Source organism: Palaemon carinicauda, chromosome 20 (genome assembly GCF_036898095.1).
Source record: "Palaemon carinicauda isolate YSFRI2023 chromosome 20, ASM3689809v2, whole genome shotgun sequence".
NCBI classification, from domain to species: domain Eukaryota; kingdom Metazoa; phylum Arthropoda; class Malacostraca; order Decapoda; family Palaemonidae; genus Palaemon; species Palaemon carinicauda.
The window spans coordinates 41,312,465-41,333,312 of NC_090744.1; the positions used below are offsets into that span (position 1 = coordinate 41,312,465).

A 20,848-nucleotide genomic window follows, 5' to 3' on the forward strand; every position below is an offset into this window, starting at 1 on the left:
TAGTGATAGATTGTGTCCAACAAAGTATGCAGTATTTTACTCTTCTTTTTATTTAAAGAAGTTGTTACTGTTGGTATGCAAATATATTGGAGCTTTCCAGAGTCCTTTGGAAACAAGCAGTGCCCTCTACTATCTACTTTGTTTCTCATGTAACATTAAGTTGTTCTCTCCAGAATAAGCTAGCAGTGATTGCACATACTTCTTATTCTGTCCGTCCATGCCTATTATTATTACAAAAGGTTATGGGCCTAGATTGTGTACCAAAGGTTGGCAGAAGGACTCATGGACATTGCAGCAGCTGTTATGAGATTTGACTGGAGAACTGTGCATGTTATAGTAGAGAAAATTAGAGATTACTGAATTGTTTTGTGCCACATGTGAACCATGTAAAGCACACAGACTCTGACCGAGTGGGTGTGTCAAATAGTGAACTGGCTGTCAAAATGCTTGTTAATTGACTGTGGAACGGTGTCAACCAGTGAACTCTATAGCCTAGTGTATCAATGTTTGTATGTAAACATGGCAAGTGGCAGGGCAAACGGGACATTTTTACATGTCTATAGTGTTCTCCTAAAAAGCAGCAACTATGCTACTTGGAAAATACATTGTAAAGTTACTCTCATGTAAGGAGAGTTGGGGGAGCTGGTTGAAGGTAGCAAGTCGCCCACACCGCAGGCTGCAGCTGATGACGATAATGCAGCATATGAGAAGTACATTGTGAGGCCGGACAAGGATGTTACCATCATAGTGTTAACTGTCAAGTTGTGGACCGTCGCTGCTGTATCTGCTGGGCGACCAGGACCCAAAAGTTGTGTGGGAACTGTTGCAAGGCCAGATCCAGGAGAAGGGTTGGGTAAATGAATAGGTATTATGTTGTTGGCTGCACTTGTTCTGACAAGCCAATAGACCTGTTGGATTATGGATTGTGGATTCAGGTTACAAAGCTCCTATGTGTCACGGGGAGGAGCTGTTTACCGACTCGCATATCACTAAACCTTTAGATGTGACATTAGGAGATGCCCATGTGCTCAAGGCCATGGGTGAGTCACTGAATGTGAATCTATCAGACAGCAAGTCGAGGGTGTGCAAGCTGTTAAATGTGTACTAGGGTTAGTATACAATTTAGTCAAGTGTTTCCAAAGCTAGGGAGGCTGGGTTGTTGAGTGTATTTTGTGGAATGAACTGCATAATCAGAACGGCTAACAATGTGGATGCTGCAGTTGCTCACTGCTGAGGATCGCTGTATTTTCTTGATGTGGAGTTCCACGAAATTCATACAGCCAGTGGGAACCAGGATTTGTAGCACCATTGAAATGGCATCATTGGTGAGAGTGGCTTGCAGAAGCTTGCAAGGGAGAACCTTGTTAAGGGGTTTGATTATGATCCTACACAGGGTCTGAGCTTTAGTGAGTAGAGTGCCAATGAGAAGAATAATAGGACCCCTTGTCAAAAAAGTGCCTAAATGTCCCATTGAACTGTTTGTACTTGTGCATGGTGACGTACGAGATATGTTCAATAAGTAATGAGAACATGTCAGGAGAGACAATATTTATTTTCATAAGCTTACAAAACTTTGTCTCTTTCAAAATAATGGCCTCTTGCATCTACACACTTCTGCATGCATCTCTCCCAATCCTGGAAGACCTCCTCAAAGTCCTTCTTCAGTAGTCCCTTCAGGTAACTTTCCGATGCCTCTTTCAGCTCCTCTGTTAACTGAAATCTGATTCCCCTGAGGCTGTCTTTCATGCGTGGGAACAGGAAGAAGTTGCATGGGGCTAGGTCAGGGCTGTAGGGTGGGTGTTGTACCACTTTCATTCCCCTGTCGGCCATCCAGGTGGTCACCAGCGTTGACTTGTGGAATGTGGCTTCTGGTCGTCGGAGAGGATCTTTGGCACGAACTTGGCACAGACTTTGTGGAGATTCAGATCTTCGGTCAGAACTGTCTCCACTGTGCCAATACTAATACCAACAGCTTCAGATATCATCCTCACAGTTATTCGACGGTCTTGCATCACTAACCTTTGCACTTCGTTAATGTTTTCCTCCTTGCATGCACTGTTCGGTGCTCCAGATCTGGGTTCATCCTCAACCTGTTCATGTCCTTCAGAAAATCTGTTAAACCACCGATAGAAACTTGTTTGGCTCATCTCTTCATCCCCATAGGCCTCCTTTAACATTCCATAAGCTTCTTGTTTGGTTTTCTTAAGTTTAACACTAAATTTGATGGCGTAACGTTGCTCCTTGTTTCCCTGCATCTTGCCAAGTGTTCACAGATCGGCAAACCGGATCAGACTGGTTCCACCACGTACATCGCTGCACTCAAACTTAGTTGTCAGTTAGTCATTTTATATACTATGTGTATGTGTATTTCACCATGAAGTAGCAGTTTGATCAAATTATACTTGCTGTCTCTCCTGACATTTTCTCATTACTTATTGAGCATATCTCGTATTTACTAACTTTCATTGAGGACTCTAGAAAAGTCTGGAAAGGTGGTGAATGGGTGACCTTGGTCAATGACATCATCAGCTACAAATGATGAGGGGATGTGGCGCACGGCGATATTAATCTCTGGGACCACCGTCCAGTTAGTTCTTTATATAGTTTGCATATTTTTTCATAATTCTTACCATCCTTTGCGTTCAGATCTTCCCAGAGGGTACCATCCTGTTCGTAATACTAGGTATGCATTTAATTCTAATAGTCATGCCTTCTCCAATATAAGGGTCAACGGTAGACATTGTTCTAGAAGCTTTATTCCAGCTATGACCAAGTAGTGGAATGATTTTCTTAAGCAGCTGTTGAATCGGTGGAACATTAAAAGTTTAAACTTGCTGCCAATGATTTTATGCTGAATAGGCTGATAGTCTCTTTTTATAGTTTATATATGAAAGTTCTATTTTATTGTTGTTGCTGTTCTTGAAATATTTTATGTTAATTGTTCATTATTTCTCTTGTGATTTATTTATTTCTGTATTTCCTTTCATCTCTAGACTATTTTTCCCTGTTGCAACCCTTGGGCTTAGCTAGTTATAATAAATAATAATAATTTGAGCGACTTTTATGTGGGGTGGGGGGATTGGTCCCTTAGAAGAGAATTTGATAACAGTGTGGCAACACTGTCATCAGCAGTCAATGCATGGTCCTTGCTTAAAGCTAAAATTAGTTTGAGGATTCATATTCTGCCCTACAACAAGGACACCTAAATTGAGGAAAAGCTCGCCTGAAGCACTTTATAGTTCGCAAACCAGAGAGAGGATGCGATATAAACTTGTCCAGGAAGTTACTGTAAGTCAACGCGTTGAGATTGAATGTGGACGATCTGATTTTGTAGATAGATAAGTGTATCCATAAAACTATAAATTTTTAATGCCTCTTGTGAACATTCGATGTGTCAGTTATTACATGAAGTTGGAGGGGGAAAGATTAGGAATATGACTTGCTGGAATAAGTCAGTATCAAGATCCATGCTTTGTTCTATTTGCATTCGCATAGACCAGCTTTCACATTATGATACATATTAATCGCCCCTGATAAGCGTTGTTCCCTGCTTCGACTGATGTACACACATTACAACTCTCATGAAATAGTTCGCATTATCCTAAACCAATCCCTATAATCTCGACATCCCCATCCTTTTACGGACACAGCCCCTAGCTATCGCTTTGCCAGCGACGTGATGACAAAATTACACCTGAACCCTGTCATTCGCTGGCGAGGAGAAATTGTACATCGAAAGTCCCGAGCTCGGTTTCATGGGTTTTTACACCTATCTTTCTCTTTCTAACCCCTCCTCCTCCTCCTCCTCCTCCTCCTCCTCCTCCTCCTCCTCCTCCTCCTCCTCCTCCTCCTCCTCTTCTTCTTCTTCTTTTTCTTCTCTAACATATGAGATGAGGTTCGAATTTCATTTTATTCTATTATCTTTCTAAAGTGTTACCATCATTAGTGTATTGAAATGTATGTATATACTTGTGTGTCTAACGATAAAAATTTTTAAAAATAAATTGACGTCCTGCATATGAAAATTTTGTGGTGGGTTGAACTTCTACGGGCCATGTAAGAGTTGGATAGGTGTTGAATATTACCTAGTTGCATAATTATGTTTTAACATTACATTTGACAATTTTCTAGTTTTTTTTTTTCTGTTTTTCAGTGTGGAATAATTAGTCGTACTTTATGATGTAAAATGTTAAATTTCGTTTTATTGCCAGTTACTGTTTTGTCTGTAAATTTTATGAAATCTTAATTATCCTAGAACTGTTATTTTTATACTCTGTTTTGAACTGCACCCCAGCCTCTCTCTCTCTCTCTCTCTCTCTCTCTCTCTCTCTCTCTCTCTCTCTCTCTCTCTCTCTCTCTCTCTCTCTCTCGGGAGTTCATTTTTATTAGATTCAAGTCCAGGGATTTCTTTATATCTTGATCTTTCGTGGAGGAGGATTATAGTTTAGCGTTCCTTTCAACGTGTATAATTGATAAATTGAAACCAATTTTGATAAAGCAACACAATTCTTCTTTATTATTATTATTATTATTATTATTATTATTATTATTATTATTATTATTATTTCTGAAATTGAGTAGACATTTATTTTGGACAAAACTAAATGTCCATTAACGTGCAAAACAAAATTCCTCCGATAAGTTGCGGTACTTGGAAGATAAAATATCCTAATATGGATCCGGACCGGTCTGAAAATCTAATAACTTTTATTTGCCTAAGCCCTATCGCTTCCCGAAAATTCATTTGAAGTTCCATCCCTGCCGCCTTGAGCCGGGAAGATTCAAGTTATACATAGTCTTTTTTTTTAACTATTTAGGCTTTTGTAAATAGTTGTTTTGTATTTGTCGAGAATAGAAAGTGCGTCATTATATTAACGAAATGATATTCTTCATACCGATTAAAATATGGTTTGTTTTGTGTTCACAAACTTGAATGTAACAGAGCTTTCTTATATATGATTTTTTTTTTTGGTCGTTATAAACAGTAATTCAGAGCTTTATCACAACATACTGTATTATAACTTCTTACGCGTCGCGCACACACACGCGCGCGCGCACACACACACACACACACATATATATATATATATATATATATATATATATATATATATATATATATATATATATATCGTTATAAACAGTGATTCAGAGCTTTACCACTGTGTTGGTCTGCTGTGAGCGATTAGACCAGTCTCCCACCATCACTAATCTGCAGTTGCCAGTGTGGTGATGAAAGCTTGCTAAGCCCAGACATGAATACAATACATTCCTGAGGTCTTTGTGCTGTGTCCTATAGCACTATTAAAACTTTCCACACGATTGTTCATCCTCGGTATGACATTTAGAGTACATTATGTACATTTCACATTTCGATAGGGAAAAAAATGTTCAAAATTTGTCTCCGTTCCTCTCTGTTGGAAATAGAAAATAACAATGAAATGGTCCAAGAATAGCTGTATCCAGAGATTTAGATATATAAGCTTTAAACGTACCATCACAGGACCATATGTTATTTGCTTATAGATAATGTAATCCCACTTCGGTTGCAAATATTAAAATACGGTCTGAGTTCCCCAGAGCATTATCATACATCAAGAAAAGTGATCCAACAGCAAGGTATTCATAAGAATGTGGAATTTCTCATCCTTTGTGAGATATCAGAAGAGTAGTAATCCCTAAGGTAGTTCGTCTCGCAGCAAGTCATGCTTCACTTGCTGTGTGTGAGGCATGAGTATGCTTCCCCGAACTATACAGCAATTACATCACAATTACAAGGCGTGTCAATAGGAGCCTTTGCAGCCTTTATAAAATAGTCCGCATCGCCAATATGTTTTGCTTTGCGGGATTATCTCTGTGCTTCTTGTATACATACTTTTCCTCTTCACCATTTCTTCTTTCTTTTTTTTCGCTGATAAAAAACCTTGAGTCCATTTTAAATATTTAAAGCAATAAATGTCCCCGGTAGATTACTAAGCAAGAAATGGCTATATATTAGTTATTTTATGAAGGTCTTTCATCAAGGAAACCAGTAGTGCAGATAGCAGTTTAAAGTAAGTAAACAACATTTTAACTAGTGGTCTTTTAATGAAGATGGTTCTTTAAAGTGATTAAGCAACGGTTTGAATATCATTAAGAAAATATGATGGTTGTTGAAAATTTTCGAAGAAATTTACGTGGGTGGAATTTTCTGGGAGGAATTTTCGTGGGTGGAACTTTCGGACCAAACTCGTTAGTTCCTTTGGTCACTGCAACCTCACCATCCTTGTTAGCTAAGATAAGGGTTTGGAGGAGCCTATAGTTCTATCTGCTGAGTCATCAGCAGCCATTGCCTGACCCTCCTTGGTTCTAGCTTGGGTGAACGGGGTGCTTGGGCATTGATCATATGTATATATGACCATTCTCTAGTGCATTGTCACTGTCCCTTCCCTTTACCATTCTTGAGCGACCTTTAAATTCATCAAATAATGTTATTCATATGATCCTACATAATCAAACGGAACTAGTTTTATTTATACACAACTCATTTCATCATCACTCATGCTCTCGTCATACTCCACAGAATATTAAGTGCTGCATCTCTGGCTCGATAGTCAGTTTCAGTTTTCCTTACATGCCTCATAGTATTTTTCCAGTGTTGTGGGATTTCATGATTAATTGCTTCTTGTGTAGTTTTTTCAACATTTTTCCAAGATTAAATACTATTGGAATTCTTAATTATTCTTTTTTTTTGGGGGGGGGGGGCGCTCAAATTAGTTAGATTTGATTGAACATAAATTTACATTGATAGGGTGGCAGTCTTAGCACTTTGTGGACGTAATTAGCAGCTATTTGATCTGTTTCATATATCTCGCTTTGCTTATGAAGCCTGCATATCTCAGTTCAAGTTTTGTAAGAGTGGGATCATGATCAGTTTTATTTGACTCTAACCTCTTAAGTATTTGGCAGTTTTGTGGAGTGTTATCCATAATAATAAGAGATTGATTATTGACGTTAGGTAGAAGTTAATTTTCAAAACTCAAATTTAAATGTTTTACAATCTAAGGATTCCTGATAATGCTCCATTTTTTTTACTCAAACATAAGTAAAGCTCCATCTGTTAAACATTGACTAACCCCTGCATGTATGATTATAAAACATGCTCCTTTCATAGATTTTAGCTTAGGTCCTATTGTTCCGTCTTCAATTGTCCAACACCGTTCTATACAAAATTTTGGTTTACCCACCTCTTGTTAGAAGTACATTTGGTCTGGTGTTTAGGCTTTCTGTTTCTTTTTATTTCTTTAAGATATTTATTCCTGGCATTAACAATGTCATTTTTCACCGCATAACCACTAAGAGTTACAGGAGGCTCTTTTACTCTCTGTCAAGGTGGATATCGTTGGTAGTTCTCCTCTCTCATAAAAAGAAATGATCTCTCATACATTTCCTGTCAACCTGATCTACAACTGCAGTTTTTCTCTTTCTGGAATCGGACGACTGAAATATACCATTACATGATCTCATGTTCTGTGAGTCGATGATCTGTTCCCACTGAGACGCTTGTTTGAACTGCATGAAGCAAACGTATGAATAAAGTCTTTCTTTAACATAACTTGTGACTGTGGAATACAATATTTAATAAAAAAAAAAATTAGAATTATCCTAAAGTTTATGAATTTAGATAGAATTACATAGATAGGTAGGCCTAGTAATTCTTGTGGTAAAACTTTTCAGATACACATCTTTTATGGGCTTTTGTACTGAAGCCTTCTGTTATATCATTATGATAAATATAGTAATAAATATGATTCCTATTTTTCTTTTGCATAATAATGATGTATTTTCCTTATTATGGCTTTATTTCTTACACATTTCAAGATATGCAAGTCTATATCTGTGTCTTACACCATATTTTTACAATTTCAATGTTTTGCTGTACTCTTTAAGCCCAGTACACACTACGATTCATGTACAAGCTTCGTGGTACAGTATTTATGTTGAAAAAAATTACTATCAATACATGATCAACAATAACACCTACTAAAGGCCTCATAAAATACAGGGATGGGTTTCAGCGGAGTTTTCGGGATGGACTGATTTGGCTTCCTTATAACCTGACACGCATGACAATTGCAACAAAAACGAGCCATGTCCTGCGTAACACCAGGCCAATATAAATGTCTTGTGACACGACCTAGAGTTTTGTTTACTCCAAAATAACCTGCCATAGGTTATTCATGAGCAAGACTGAGAACATCAACCCTGTGCTTTTCAGGGACAACAATTTGAAACAAAATACACCAAACATCTTCTGGAGACTGATCACGAAGTCACCATTTACACATGAGCAAACCCTACTTGAAGAAGTAGCCAGAGATCTCTTCTTATGTCAAAGGTTTTTCCATCAATGGATTTAATGTGCGATCAGGCTTTTGCTCTTCAGTCAACTTGAGATGGGACAAAGGATTGCGAGAGCCATCACCAGTTACCTCTGCCACATGACTGGAGTCAGGCAAATCAGAATTAAACTGATTAAACAAAAATGCCTCAGACATATTAGCATCATTCGTAACAGAGACAACAAGTGACTGGCACAACCAGTATTACGAAGGATACAAACAAGGTGCAGTGAACCACCATCAACACTAACAAAACCCTTAGCAGAATATGGCTGGAAAACCTTATCAATATGAATGGAACAGGCACTGGAATTATCAAGCTTCCTGTCAAAAATGTGGTCACCTTCAGTGTTAACCTCTACTCGTAACACACTATATCGAGACTTTAGTAGAGTCAGAGCCAAAGTCTCAGTTTCTTCTTTTCTTTTTCAACTTAAAACCTTCAGACACCGTGTGACCTGGTTTCTTACAATAACTACACATTATAGAACTGCTACTAGAGGACTTACTATTCAAACTGCTGATTTGAGACTTGACATGCGAATCAGAACTAGACCTTTGAACTTCAGCATTTTTGCTAGTTTTTTTTTTTTTTTTTTTTTTTTTTTTTTTCTTGTGTCCCTATAGTTCAGTGGTGGGGAACCTACGGGCCCGTGGTTGTATTCGGCCCCTGAGGTCTTTCCATCCGTCCCTCGAGTCCTATAAAGGCAAATCCTTTGGTCTGTCCTGTGAATCAATATATATAAGTAGAAAAATTAAAAGAAAGTCATTATTAAATGATAAATATTATAAAATGAAAATTCAAAAGATTTATGGTTATATTTATATGGTTAATAATTCATATTTAGCTGCAACGGTTAAATAGATATAAGGTTCACATACCCGTACGTTTTTTGTCAGAGGATGTGTGGATAAGAGGCTCATCTACAGATTCTATGTGTTCGGTTCAGGTTATTTGGCATTACTGACAGAGTTTAAGTTTACCTTCAATTTAGACTACACTACAGTTAATGTTGAGCACTGGCGAAGTTTTTGTGTAGCTCTACAAACTGCAGACATTTTTCGTGGATGCATTGGATAGGTATATCATACCAAAAATGGCAACTGTAAAAACGAGGATGGTTGATGTCAAATGTCGAGCATTTCAAAACAACTGGACAAATGACTATTTTTTTTTTATTGAGGTACAGGGGAAACCAGTGTGTCTCGTCTGTGGAGAGGCATTGGCTTTGTTGAAAAAAAGCCAATGTGGAGCAGCACTATAATTCAAAGCAAGCTAAATTACAGGAGTTACAAGGGCAATTATGTGTGGATAAAATAAATGCTCTTAAAAGGGGTTTGGAATCCCAACAAGCTACATTCTCCAGACCTTGCTGTGGTAAAGATAAAATTGTTCAGACTAGTTTTATTGTAAGTGAGCTAATTGCAAAGAAGTTGAACCCCCATGTAGAAGAAGAATTTGTAAAGGAGTGTATAGTTGCTGCTGCGGAGTTGCTTGTACCAGAAAAGGCTAAATTGTTTAAAGCGGCCCACACACGCTCAAATTTTTGGTCAAATTTTTTATGTCAAATTATTTGACGGTTTGACATTCGCCCTACACGCTCAAACTTCTCATAAAATTTTCATTTTGCTCCCGAGTGTCATCATGGATGCATATACAGCGTTGGCTCTTGGCTTAGCGTTGAAGAGCACACAGAAACGAAAGAGCATCAAAACACCATAGTGACGGCTCATAAATTTCATCTACTCCTGCTCCAGATCTGCTTGAGTCTTTTTATTTTTTTTTATTCTTTTCGGAAGCTCGTCCGCAGTGAGTTTATTTTCTTCTTCAGTTCCTCCTTCGTCCTTTCCAGATAATAATCACAGAATTTCTGTAGTCTCATATGCCATATCTTTTTTATTTCTGTCACTATAACAGTCACTTTTAATGTTCCAAAGTTGTGGTAAACCTCTATAAACATCAATAAGCTCAAGAAAAAATTTCTTTTCATGTTTTGTTGGAGCCATGATGACGATGAGCCGTGCACGTCCTCCTCAGATTATGTCTAATCACTAACAAATTTGCGCAAATTATTGCTAGGTACCACACACGCACAAATTATTTGACGTTGGCTCAAAAAATATCTACTGAAATCAGATCAGTAAAAATTTTGACTTCAAACCTTTTAGGCCATCAAATTACGCCACACATGATCAAATTCATGTCCAATAATTTGACATAAAAAAATTGGACCAAAAATTTGAGCGTGTCGGCCGCTTAAGAGTGATAGTTTGTCACGCGGAACTGTTTTTGACAGGATTGGTGACATGGCTAAAGATATTGAAAGAACGCTAAAAGACCACTCAAGAGATTTCCTATTTTTCAAATTGGCTTGTGATGAAACAACTGCTCAGCTGGCTATTTTCATTCGTGGGGTAACTGCTGAATTTGACGCAAGAGAGGAGTTGCTTTCTTTGGAACCTATGCAGGGCACTAAAACTGGCAAAGGTTTGTTTGAGAGACTCAAATCATCAATGAACAGATTTGGGCTAACATATGATAAGCTCAGTGGCCTAGTTACTGATGGAGCTCCAGCCAAGGTTGGCTCAAAGAAAGGGTTAGTAGCGAATGTTAAAAAAGAACTGGGTCATGTTGGTATTGAACTTAATAATTTAATTGTATGTCACTGTATTTTATTCTGCAAAGTTTGTGTGCACATGTCATGTTATTAAATGACTTTGCATTAAACTCTTACCGTTGTCAATCGTCTTGACTTACATTCGGAGGCTACCATTCAATTTAGGACTATCAACTTATTCCTGGCTAGCCTATCTATAACAAACGAAACCTTGGCATAGGCTAATACCGTGTACTTCATAGGCATAGGGTAATACTCTAAGCCTAGTTTCAAGTTTAAGTTGGCACTCGACATTGAAGAAGGATGGGTCTTCATTTGTAGTGGAGGATGAGAGATTCCCGGGGTCTTTTTAATTCTTTACTTGTACATTAACAGGTACTCCAAACTGGTATCCTTTTACAAGAGAGAAAATACAAGTCACATAATGATAATGGGAGCAATACCGTTTTCCCTCTCCACTGATTGCTGTTTCTTTGAAGAGTCGTGCCGAGTTCACTTTGCACAGCTACACCCAAAGCTCACACAACTACATCTTTGTTTACCTTGTGCACTCACTCACGAGCACTCGATCATAGACGCAACTACTTCTTTGTTACGCCTCCCTTACACCTCTGCGTATGCACACTCGATCCTACACAATATCAACTACGTGTGGCTAACTTAACATTTTGATGAGATGAAAACCATTACGTTTATTCAGTCCAATAATCGTCAAGGGAATTACCATTCAGCTAAATGAAGGATTTCTGTCATTGCATCACTTTACCCCTACGGAAATTGGTTTTCATTTATCAGGAACTACCAAGTAACTGCAACATTTAGGATAGACAACAGATCTAACAACAAGTCTTGCAAGTCATGAATAATAGCCATCTCTCAACCAGATATAGGCTGCAACATTTAATCTGCAAGGTCTGCTGACAGACATACAGAACAAGTTGTGGGGTGCCACCCTTAATGGTGCGTTTCTACCTTATCATCCTAATAACCTTACCAAGTTGAACACCTGTGTAAGAGTGATCTTAAATTCAGTCAAGACCTAGTCAGTCCTCATAAAGGGTATAATCACTCAAGATTATTTTTCTTACACACTCTTCATGTCATTCAGTCTCATGCACTCAATAACCCTAAGCAGGAGCAAGGTTCCTTTGAAGATAATATACCTCTTAAAGCATCTGAACGACTAACTTACACATCAGTCACATAACTTGAAGAACTCCACCAAAGTTTGTAAAGCTTTTGGATGGGTTACTTTTGATACAAAACTCAACTGAATATAAGTTCATGGTAACAAAGTGTTATCAGATCCATAATCTATGAACATAACCCATAGAACATACTTAGAAATTTACATAATTGTTATATGCTTGAACAATTCTAAGACACAGAATAAAATACGTTGCCATATAAAAGTACAAAAATACAAAATACAGTATAAAAAATATAATGATCTTCAGTTTCCTCAATTTATCTTACAGGGAGGAACAATCTTGCTAGCACCTCTGGTTTGTACTCTTTCGTTTACATCAGGAGTGATAATATCCACATCAGGAGTGATAATATGCATTTCCTGCATTTTCACTAACCACTGTTCTTGACTTACTAAAGGTTTTACTTTGTCAGCAGGATGTTCAATAATGGTGTGGTCAAACAGGTTTTTCAACTCATATTTAGTACCATCTTTAGACACCTTAGTTATTACATAAGGGCCAAACCTATCTATAACAAACCAAACCCTGGAAGAGGCTAATACTGTCTACTTCATAGGCATAGGCTAATATTCTAAGCCTAGTCTTAAGTTTAAGTTGGCACTTGACGTTGGAGAAGGACGGTTGTTCATTTGTATTGGAGGTTGAGGGCGAGGCTGATTCCCGGGTCTTTTTGATTCTTTACTTCTTACAAGTGCTAGTACATTAACAGGTACTCCAAACTGGTACCTTTTTACAAAGGAGAAAATACGAGTTTCACATAATAATAAGAGGAGCAACACCGTTTCCACTCTCCACTGTAGAGTGGTACCTTTTTACAAAGGAGAAAATACGAGTTTCACATAATAATAAGAGGAGCAACACCGTTTCCACTCTCCACTGATCGTTGTCAACTTGAAGAATCGCTCTGAGCTCACCTCGCACAGCTACGCCCAAAGCTCACACTGTGCCTTTGTTTACCTTGTGCACTCGCTCATGAACAGTCAATCATAGACACAAATACTCCTTTGTTATGCCTCCCTTACACTCGATCCTACACAATATCAACTACTTGTGGCTAACTTAACATTTTGATGAGATGAAAACCAATTTCTTTATTCAGTCCAATAATCGTCAACGGAAGTACCATTCAGTTAAATGAAGGATTTCTGTCATTACACACAGTCACTGCGTCTTAACAGGGTTATGTCAGAAATAGTATCTTCCATTAATTTTACCAAAAACAAAGAATTATACAGCCGATAGTTTAAAGAACCACTGAATGACTATTTCTATTATTGTGAAGTTCGTTGGCTGAGTCGTGGAAACATGCTCATGCGGTTTTACACACTTCGGGAGGAAATAAAGCTATTTATGGAGATGAATGGAAGATCTTTTATGGAACTCAGTGATGATAAGTAGCTGTGATCTTGCATTCATGGTTGACATTACCAAATATCACTCAGAACTAAATATCAGTCTTCAAGGGTCAAATCAGTTTTTCAGTTCACTGCTTTTAAGTGTGAAATCATTTGAAGTCAAATTGAAACTGTGGAAAAACACAGTACATATACCTACCTTCCAAGCAGGAAATCGTTGATTAACATCAGAGTATGCTGATAAATGTGCAAAATGGAGACCTTTAGTGAAACGTTCGGGGACGTTAAAAGTAATCAACAGGAGCTAAACATCTTTGCTACACCATTTAATGTGGGCTCAGCAGATATCCCTTCTCAGCAACTTTAATTAATTCATCTGCAAAGTGGTGATGAATTGAAAGCTAGGTACAACAATCCTTAGCTTCTAGACTGCTATGAACGGTATATAAAGGCTGAAACTTTTCCATCTTTGAAGAGGCATGGACTGAAATGTGCATTGGTATTTGAAACCACATATTGTTTTGAGCAATTCTTATCAAAACTTACCTTAGCAAAGAATCTTTTGCGTTCAAGACTCGCTAATACAAATCTTTGAAACTAGCTGCGAGTGGCAACATCATCACTACCACCTGACATCACACGTCTCGCCAAAGAGAAGGAGTTTCAGCCATCACATTAATCAGGTGAATTCCATTTGTTAACATTCTTGGGGCATGAAATCAGAAAGATATTTGATAGTTATGCTAAAATTATTATGAAACAGCCTTATTTTTGCATTTATATATTAATTATGCAACATTATTTAAGACTTTCAAGATAAAATACTGTAATTTTATATTCACGAATTTAAGGTTTGTTATTGTATGTGACACACAATAATAAGCCCTAAAAATATGGAGACTTATCTTTCGTTTGACCCATAACTGTTCGTAATTTTCTGTGGCCCTCGGAGAAAATCACGAATGAATAGATGGCCCTCATCATGAAATAGGTTCCCCATCCCATTAAGGGGATGCCTGAAGAGTTCCGAGGCAAGGCTCTTCTGATTATTTATCATTATTCTTGGACGGTTTATTACTTTGCAATCGGCCTGAGCGGTGCTCAGCTTATTTTTGCTATATGTCGTGAATCACTCCCGCCTAACTCGAAAAACCAAGACTAGACTTTTTGGGTGTTATTCCTTCATTAGAATTGTCGTAGCTTATTAGAAAGGTTCCTTTCTGGCGATCTGCTGGACGGGAATTCGATTCCCGCTAGTTCCTTATAGTGTCTGCAACCTTACCCTTCCTTTTGTGCTAGGGTTATGGGCGGGGGGAGGGGGGGGGGGGTTGTGAGTTTGGGACAGCCTATAGGTCTACCTGCTAAGTCATCAGTAGATATTGCCTGGTCCTCCCTTATCCTAGCTTGGAGGCAATGGCTTTGTCGTTTATTATGTGTAATATGGTCAGTCTCTAGGGCATTGTCCTTCTTGGGCATTGACACTGTCCCTGCCGTCTATGAACGACATTTGAAAGTAAGAATATGTTTTTGGGAAAAACGATCTTTAAAAGGAAAAATATATTTTGAGAAAAAAAAAGAATCTCGTATATTTTTGGTATTATGCATGTTACAAAAGAAACATTTCAAGTTGTCTTCTTGCTGTCATGCTAGTAATTGTTGTAATATGTTTTTTTTTTTTTTTTTTTTTTTTTTTTTTTTTTTTTTTTTCATTATTATGTCCAGGATAACTTCGTCTTCTTTTGCATATCCTGATTATGATTACTGAGTGTTTATAATGACTGGTCATAGTATATTATGGTTATTAAAGACCACATCGTGAAGAAGTAGGCTAGATATCATAATGGAAATTCATTGTTTTTAATACTATTGTAAAGAGAACAGGTCTCGAAAGCGGCAAATTTTTTTTTATCTGTGCTGTACTTATATACATAACTCCTAGTATTCTGCATTTCATAGCCAATATATTAAATTCAACATTGCCTCACCGTATGTGATCAGAGAAATTATTTGAAAGTACTGCATTTAGGTTATTGTCATTTGTGTTATGGAGTCATACGTTACATTTATGATATGAATATTCCTTTTAAAAGAGACATGTTTATATTTCCAGAATTTGTTTCAGATATCACCATTTTGTTAATTTCATTTGCTTTTTGTTATAATTCCCGTACATGTTTTCCTTTTTCACTCGTATATATAGGTGCATTCTTAGCTAGTAATTTTAGTATGTGAACCATTATATATATATATATATATATATATATATATATATATATATATATATATATATATATATATATATATATTGATTTTTTATATTATTAATACACTATTAATAACAAATAAAATGCTATAAAAAACTTCCTATACGAAAATTTGCAGTTAGTAATGAAATTTATGAATTCGTTTAGGCATTACGTATCCACGTATTTACTGTTTATGTATAGACCCTGCACAGGAACTGATTTAACCACCCTAATTATAACCAGAAAGTTTTAGAATGGTTCATAGCAATTACACTCGCACGACGTTATTCGTTGTTACAATTTAATCTTATTCGTATATGGATGCCCTCGTGTGTTATGAATTAAGCTTATTTGTAAGAATATACGCATACATACATCACGGTTATTAAAGAATATTCTTTGGAAAGAAAAGTTTGTTGAATTATCTGTTATTACACATTAGATGGAAGAGCAAGCTGGCAGATGAAATGGATAGACGAGGAGTGCATAAAGATGTGTCTAATCTTTAGAGATGGGGGTAATAGTAATCAAGATAAGCGAATGTGGTAAGACGAAAGTAAGCATAAAACTCTAAAAAGCCAGTATTATTATTATTATTGTTATTATTATTATTATTATTATTATTATTATTATTATTCGATACTGAGCGGGTGGAAGGAAACCTCAGTTTAATAAGGAACTGGAGAATTACGACAACGCTAAACAATTCTTAAATTTATTTCAATCGCCAACAAATAACAACGTTTCAAACCTCTCTGTGTTCATAATCATGTTCCTGGGTAAAAGAAAGTAAAACAGTATAGAGCAAGCTGTACATAAATAGTGTAAACAAATAAACTTTGATTTAGAATGGGAAAAGGCATATTTAGGCAATTTTAAACGGAAAACTAGAAATTTCTTGGTTAAGTTGTGGCTTTTTAGATTTTATAAAAATTGACTGCAATTCTTATTTCATTTTCATATGGGCCTCTGTATAGTATTGAGAAGTTATCCAAAGAGAGCAAATACTTTCAATCCATGTCACAGTGATCTCGTATGTTGGACTGTAAAGGTTTGGACAAGGCTCTGCCAGTTCGGCTGCTAATTCCCTAGTGATCTTGGTAGCGAGAACAAAAAATAGCATTTTTTCGTGGAGCCAATATAAGCTAATTGGCAATTTGGACAGTTAAACAAGTACACCACCATAGACTCAAAGGTCTTTTGCAGCTTTTATTTATGATTAATAAAACTTTTTGATTTGAAATAATTATAGAATATTATATTCGGCCTAATTTGTGGTAGATATTTACTCCGGATTTCATTTATTTTGGTTTTGAGATATTTTTTTTGTTTCATCATTAAGATATGGTAATTTAATGAAGAGTTCAAGTTTTTTTGGACCAAACTTCTTTGATTTAGGTCAAAATATATTGTTAAGAAATGTTTTAAGTTTGTAGTAAAAATTTTGGATGGGAACCCATTGTTGGAAAATAACTTCACTAAGAAACCTATTTCTTTATATAAATTTTCAAATATGATGTTAGTCTAAATGCTCGGTAGAACATCGTGCTAAATGTGTTTGTCTTAAAATTACCATAGCATCTACTCAAAAAGTTAACCCCGAGACCTGTGTGAGAAGGTTTTTTGAGTAAGGCCTCACACACCTCAGGAACAAAACTTGAAAGGCTTGGGGGAATTCTGTAGGAATATCAAAGGGATTTATTTTTTCATTTAACTAAAAAATGGAATTAATTTGTTTAATATTTTCCAGTCAGGGAACTAGGGCAACTAAGCCTGTTAGTATGTAATACTACAAATGTAATGCATTTATTGAAATCTTAGAAATTATGTTCATAAAACTTTGACTTCATACTGCTTTACTATAAGATGGCATTTGTTCTTTTATTTGCATTTGTTCTTTTATTTGTACAATAGGTGATATGTGCTATCTTCTTCTTCTTCTTCTTCTTCGACTAAAGCTTTTCCTGCTATGCAGGGTCGCTATTTCTTGAAAGCCGTTTCCAATTTCTTCTATCTCCGATATCCTCCACTGTGAGATCTTTCTCCTCCATATCTGCTGATAAACACACCATTACACACTATCCTGGGATATAAATTAAGAAACTGAAAATCCAGTTTTAGATCTAAGATGATTTTGAACAAATACTGGAAATTCATGATAGAATATGAATAATTATCATAGTCGTACCGGTATCCCAAGTTGAAATAATAGAAAATGTCTGGTAAGCTTCTCTATGTATATTTTCAATAAAAGTTGTATAAACAAGTAGTCAGAAGGATATAAACTGAAAGCAGTACAAGCTAGGGGCACCATACCAGTTCCTACATTAAGAGAATTTTGATATAGACGGAGAATGGAACGTTTGAACTTATTTGATCTGCAAATTTGACGAATAAGGGGATATCAATTCATTCTAGAGGTAACGGATACAAACTGAAATTGAAAAGATACAACACCAGTCAATGTAGCAATTTCTTTACATACAAAATAGAAAATACATAGAATAGACTTCCAGTGGATGTAATGAACAGTAACACGGTAAACGAATTCAAAACATTTCGACAAGACCATAAAAACTCTAAAACGTTTAAACTAATCCACTCTACTCAAAAGCGAATGGACTCTCCGCGGATAGACTAAAAAGTCTTTGAAACATTCAAAATTCTCTCTCTCTCTCTCTCTCTCTCTCTCTCTCTCTCTCTCTCTCTCTCTCTCTCTCTCTCTCTCTCTCTCTCTCTCTCTCTCTCCCCCCTTGCTGAACATGACTTACATGCAATACAGAGGATACGGACGTTAACCAAAATCACTGTTGAATAAGTATTCACTATGTACTCGAATACTACCTTTATATATTTTTTTCATGTTTTAATGCTCTGACCAAGAGAGTGTAACACACGCTTAACTTTTGCGCATCAATGGATCATGACGTGCTTGTAGTTTAAAGTAATCTTGAGATGATTCATTTGATATGAAAACTGGCTTTGTAACGACCAAGGTGATCGGCGTATAGACTTTGTGTTAATAAATTTAATTATGTTAATATGAAGTTGTCCTGTTCAATGGGCAATGTTTTCGTGACGAGTAGAAAATGTATTAGAGGTATTTTTGTTGTTTCATGCGTCTGTTGTTTGGGTTTTTTTTGCATATAAGAATATATTTGGAACTTTTTACTTAGGTGTAAAGGTTTTTGGAGTTTATGGGCTTTTTGTTATGTACTTGGTTTAACTGGTATAGAATTTATATTTCTGTACCTCGTGATTTTACATTAGTTCTGAGGCTTACCGTTTTTTTATATATTTTTATGGCTCTTTCTGAATTGGCAAATGTATCTGAGGCTTACTCTTTATGAGGTAACTTTTTATGTGTCTGGAGTTTGTGTTTTTGGCTTTTTATGTATTTGGTGTTTCTGTTTTCGGGCTTGTACTCGTACTTCTATCTCGGGCTTGTTGTTGTGAGTTTGTAAATGTTACTGGAGACGTTATTTAAAGGTTTAAAGGCCGTTCATGAGTGGCAGAGGCAAGGGACAGTGACATTGCCCTATCAAACAGGACAATGCCCCCACAGACTGACCATATGTCATATGATCAGCGCCCAAGCCCCCTCTCCACCCAAGCTAGGACCAGGGAGGGCCAGGCAATGGCTGCTGATGACTCAGCAGATAGACCTATAGGCTTTCCTAAACCCCCAACCTTATCTCACAAGCATGTTAAGGTTGCAGAAACTAATGGCACTAACGAGACTAAGCAGGACTCGAACCCCCGACTGGCAACCACCAGGCAAAGACGTTACTACTCAGTGATCTTCGACTTTGTTTATGAATTGGCTAATGTAGGAGATCTATCTTTGTAGTTATATTTCTTAGGTATTTTGTTTGTGAATACATAAATGTATTGATACTTTTTGTATGGGGGTTTTACATATGTATTTGGGGACTCGTTTTGCTTGTGTTGTGTGTATTCAAGTGTGTTTGTTTTTACATTTTTGTGAATTGATAAGTGAGTAATTTTATTTGAAATATTATTTTTTAAATTTGCTTTTATTACTTCATTATGAACAAATTGCGTGAAATCTTTTCAGCTATTTGATCAATTTTTATTGATAAGGCCAAACTAATAATTAGTAACCATTTAAAGGTTTTGCTAAACTTATATGTCAAGAAGCCAACTTTGATAATATTTAATTCCCTTTATTATTATTATTATTATTATTATTATTATTATTATTATTTGCTAAGTTACAACCCTAGTTGGAAAAGCAGGATGCTCTAAGCCCAGGGGCTCCAACAGGGAAAATAGCCCAGTGAGGAAAGGAAACAAGGAAAAATATAATACTTTAAGTATTTCTTATATAAACTATAAAACCTTTAACAAAACAAGAGGAAGAGAAATTTGATGGAATAGTGTTCCCGAGAGTACCCTCAAGCAAGAAAACTCTATTCCAAGACAGTGGAAGGCCATGATACAGAGGCTATGGCACTACAAAAAAGCAATGAACAATGGTTTGATTTTGGAGTATCCTTCTTACTTCTTACTTACCATATCTAGAGAGTCTCTACCTTTAACAAAAGGAAAGTGGCCACTGAACAATTACAGTGCAGTAGTTAATCCCTTGGGTGAAGAAGAATCATTTGGCAATCTCAGTTTTGTCGGATGTATGAGGACAGAAGAGAATCTGTAAATAGGCCAGTGAATTCGGTGTATGTGTAGGCAAAGGGAAATGAACCGTAACCAGGGAGAAGCATCCAATATAGTAATGTCTGGTCAGTCAGAGGACCCGATAACTCTCTAACCGTAGTATCTCAACGAGTGGCTGGTGCCCTGGCCAACCTTAGAAATGTCAGGGCTATTTTTTTTATTACTGAAAAATTCCGAAATTCTATAAAAATCCCATTAAAAACATGTAGGTTGGCCAGGGCACCAGTCACCCGTTGAGATACTATCACTAGAGTGTCATTGGTTCCTTTAACTGGCCAGACAATTTTACATTGGATTCCTTTCTTTGGTTACGGCTTATTTTGTCTGTGCCTTCACATACTC

General features: G+C 36.7%; 1 protein-coding gene across 1 annotated transcript; it reads right to left on the reverse strand.

The window, feature by feature from the left end:
• Nucleotides 1-1,838: 1,838 nt before the first annotated feature.
• On the reverse strand, nucleotides 1,839-2,255 carry LOC137659748 (protein GVQW3-like). The gene has a single exon (XM_068394560.1). The coding sequence runs from the start codon at nucleotides 2,253-2,255 to the stop codon at nucleotides 1,839-1,841; it is 417 nt and encodes a 138-aa protein (XP_068250661.1).
• Nucleotides 2,256-20,848: the final 18,593 nt, after the last annotated feature.

Coding starts and splice junctions, on each gene's coding strand:
- LOC137659748 (XM_068394560.1), bottom strand. CDS start 2,255: ATGCAGGGAAACAAGGAGCAACGTTACGCCATCAAATTTAGTGTTAAA.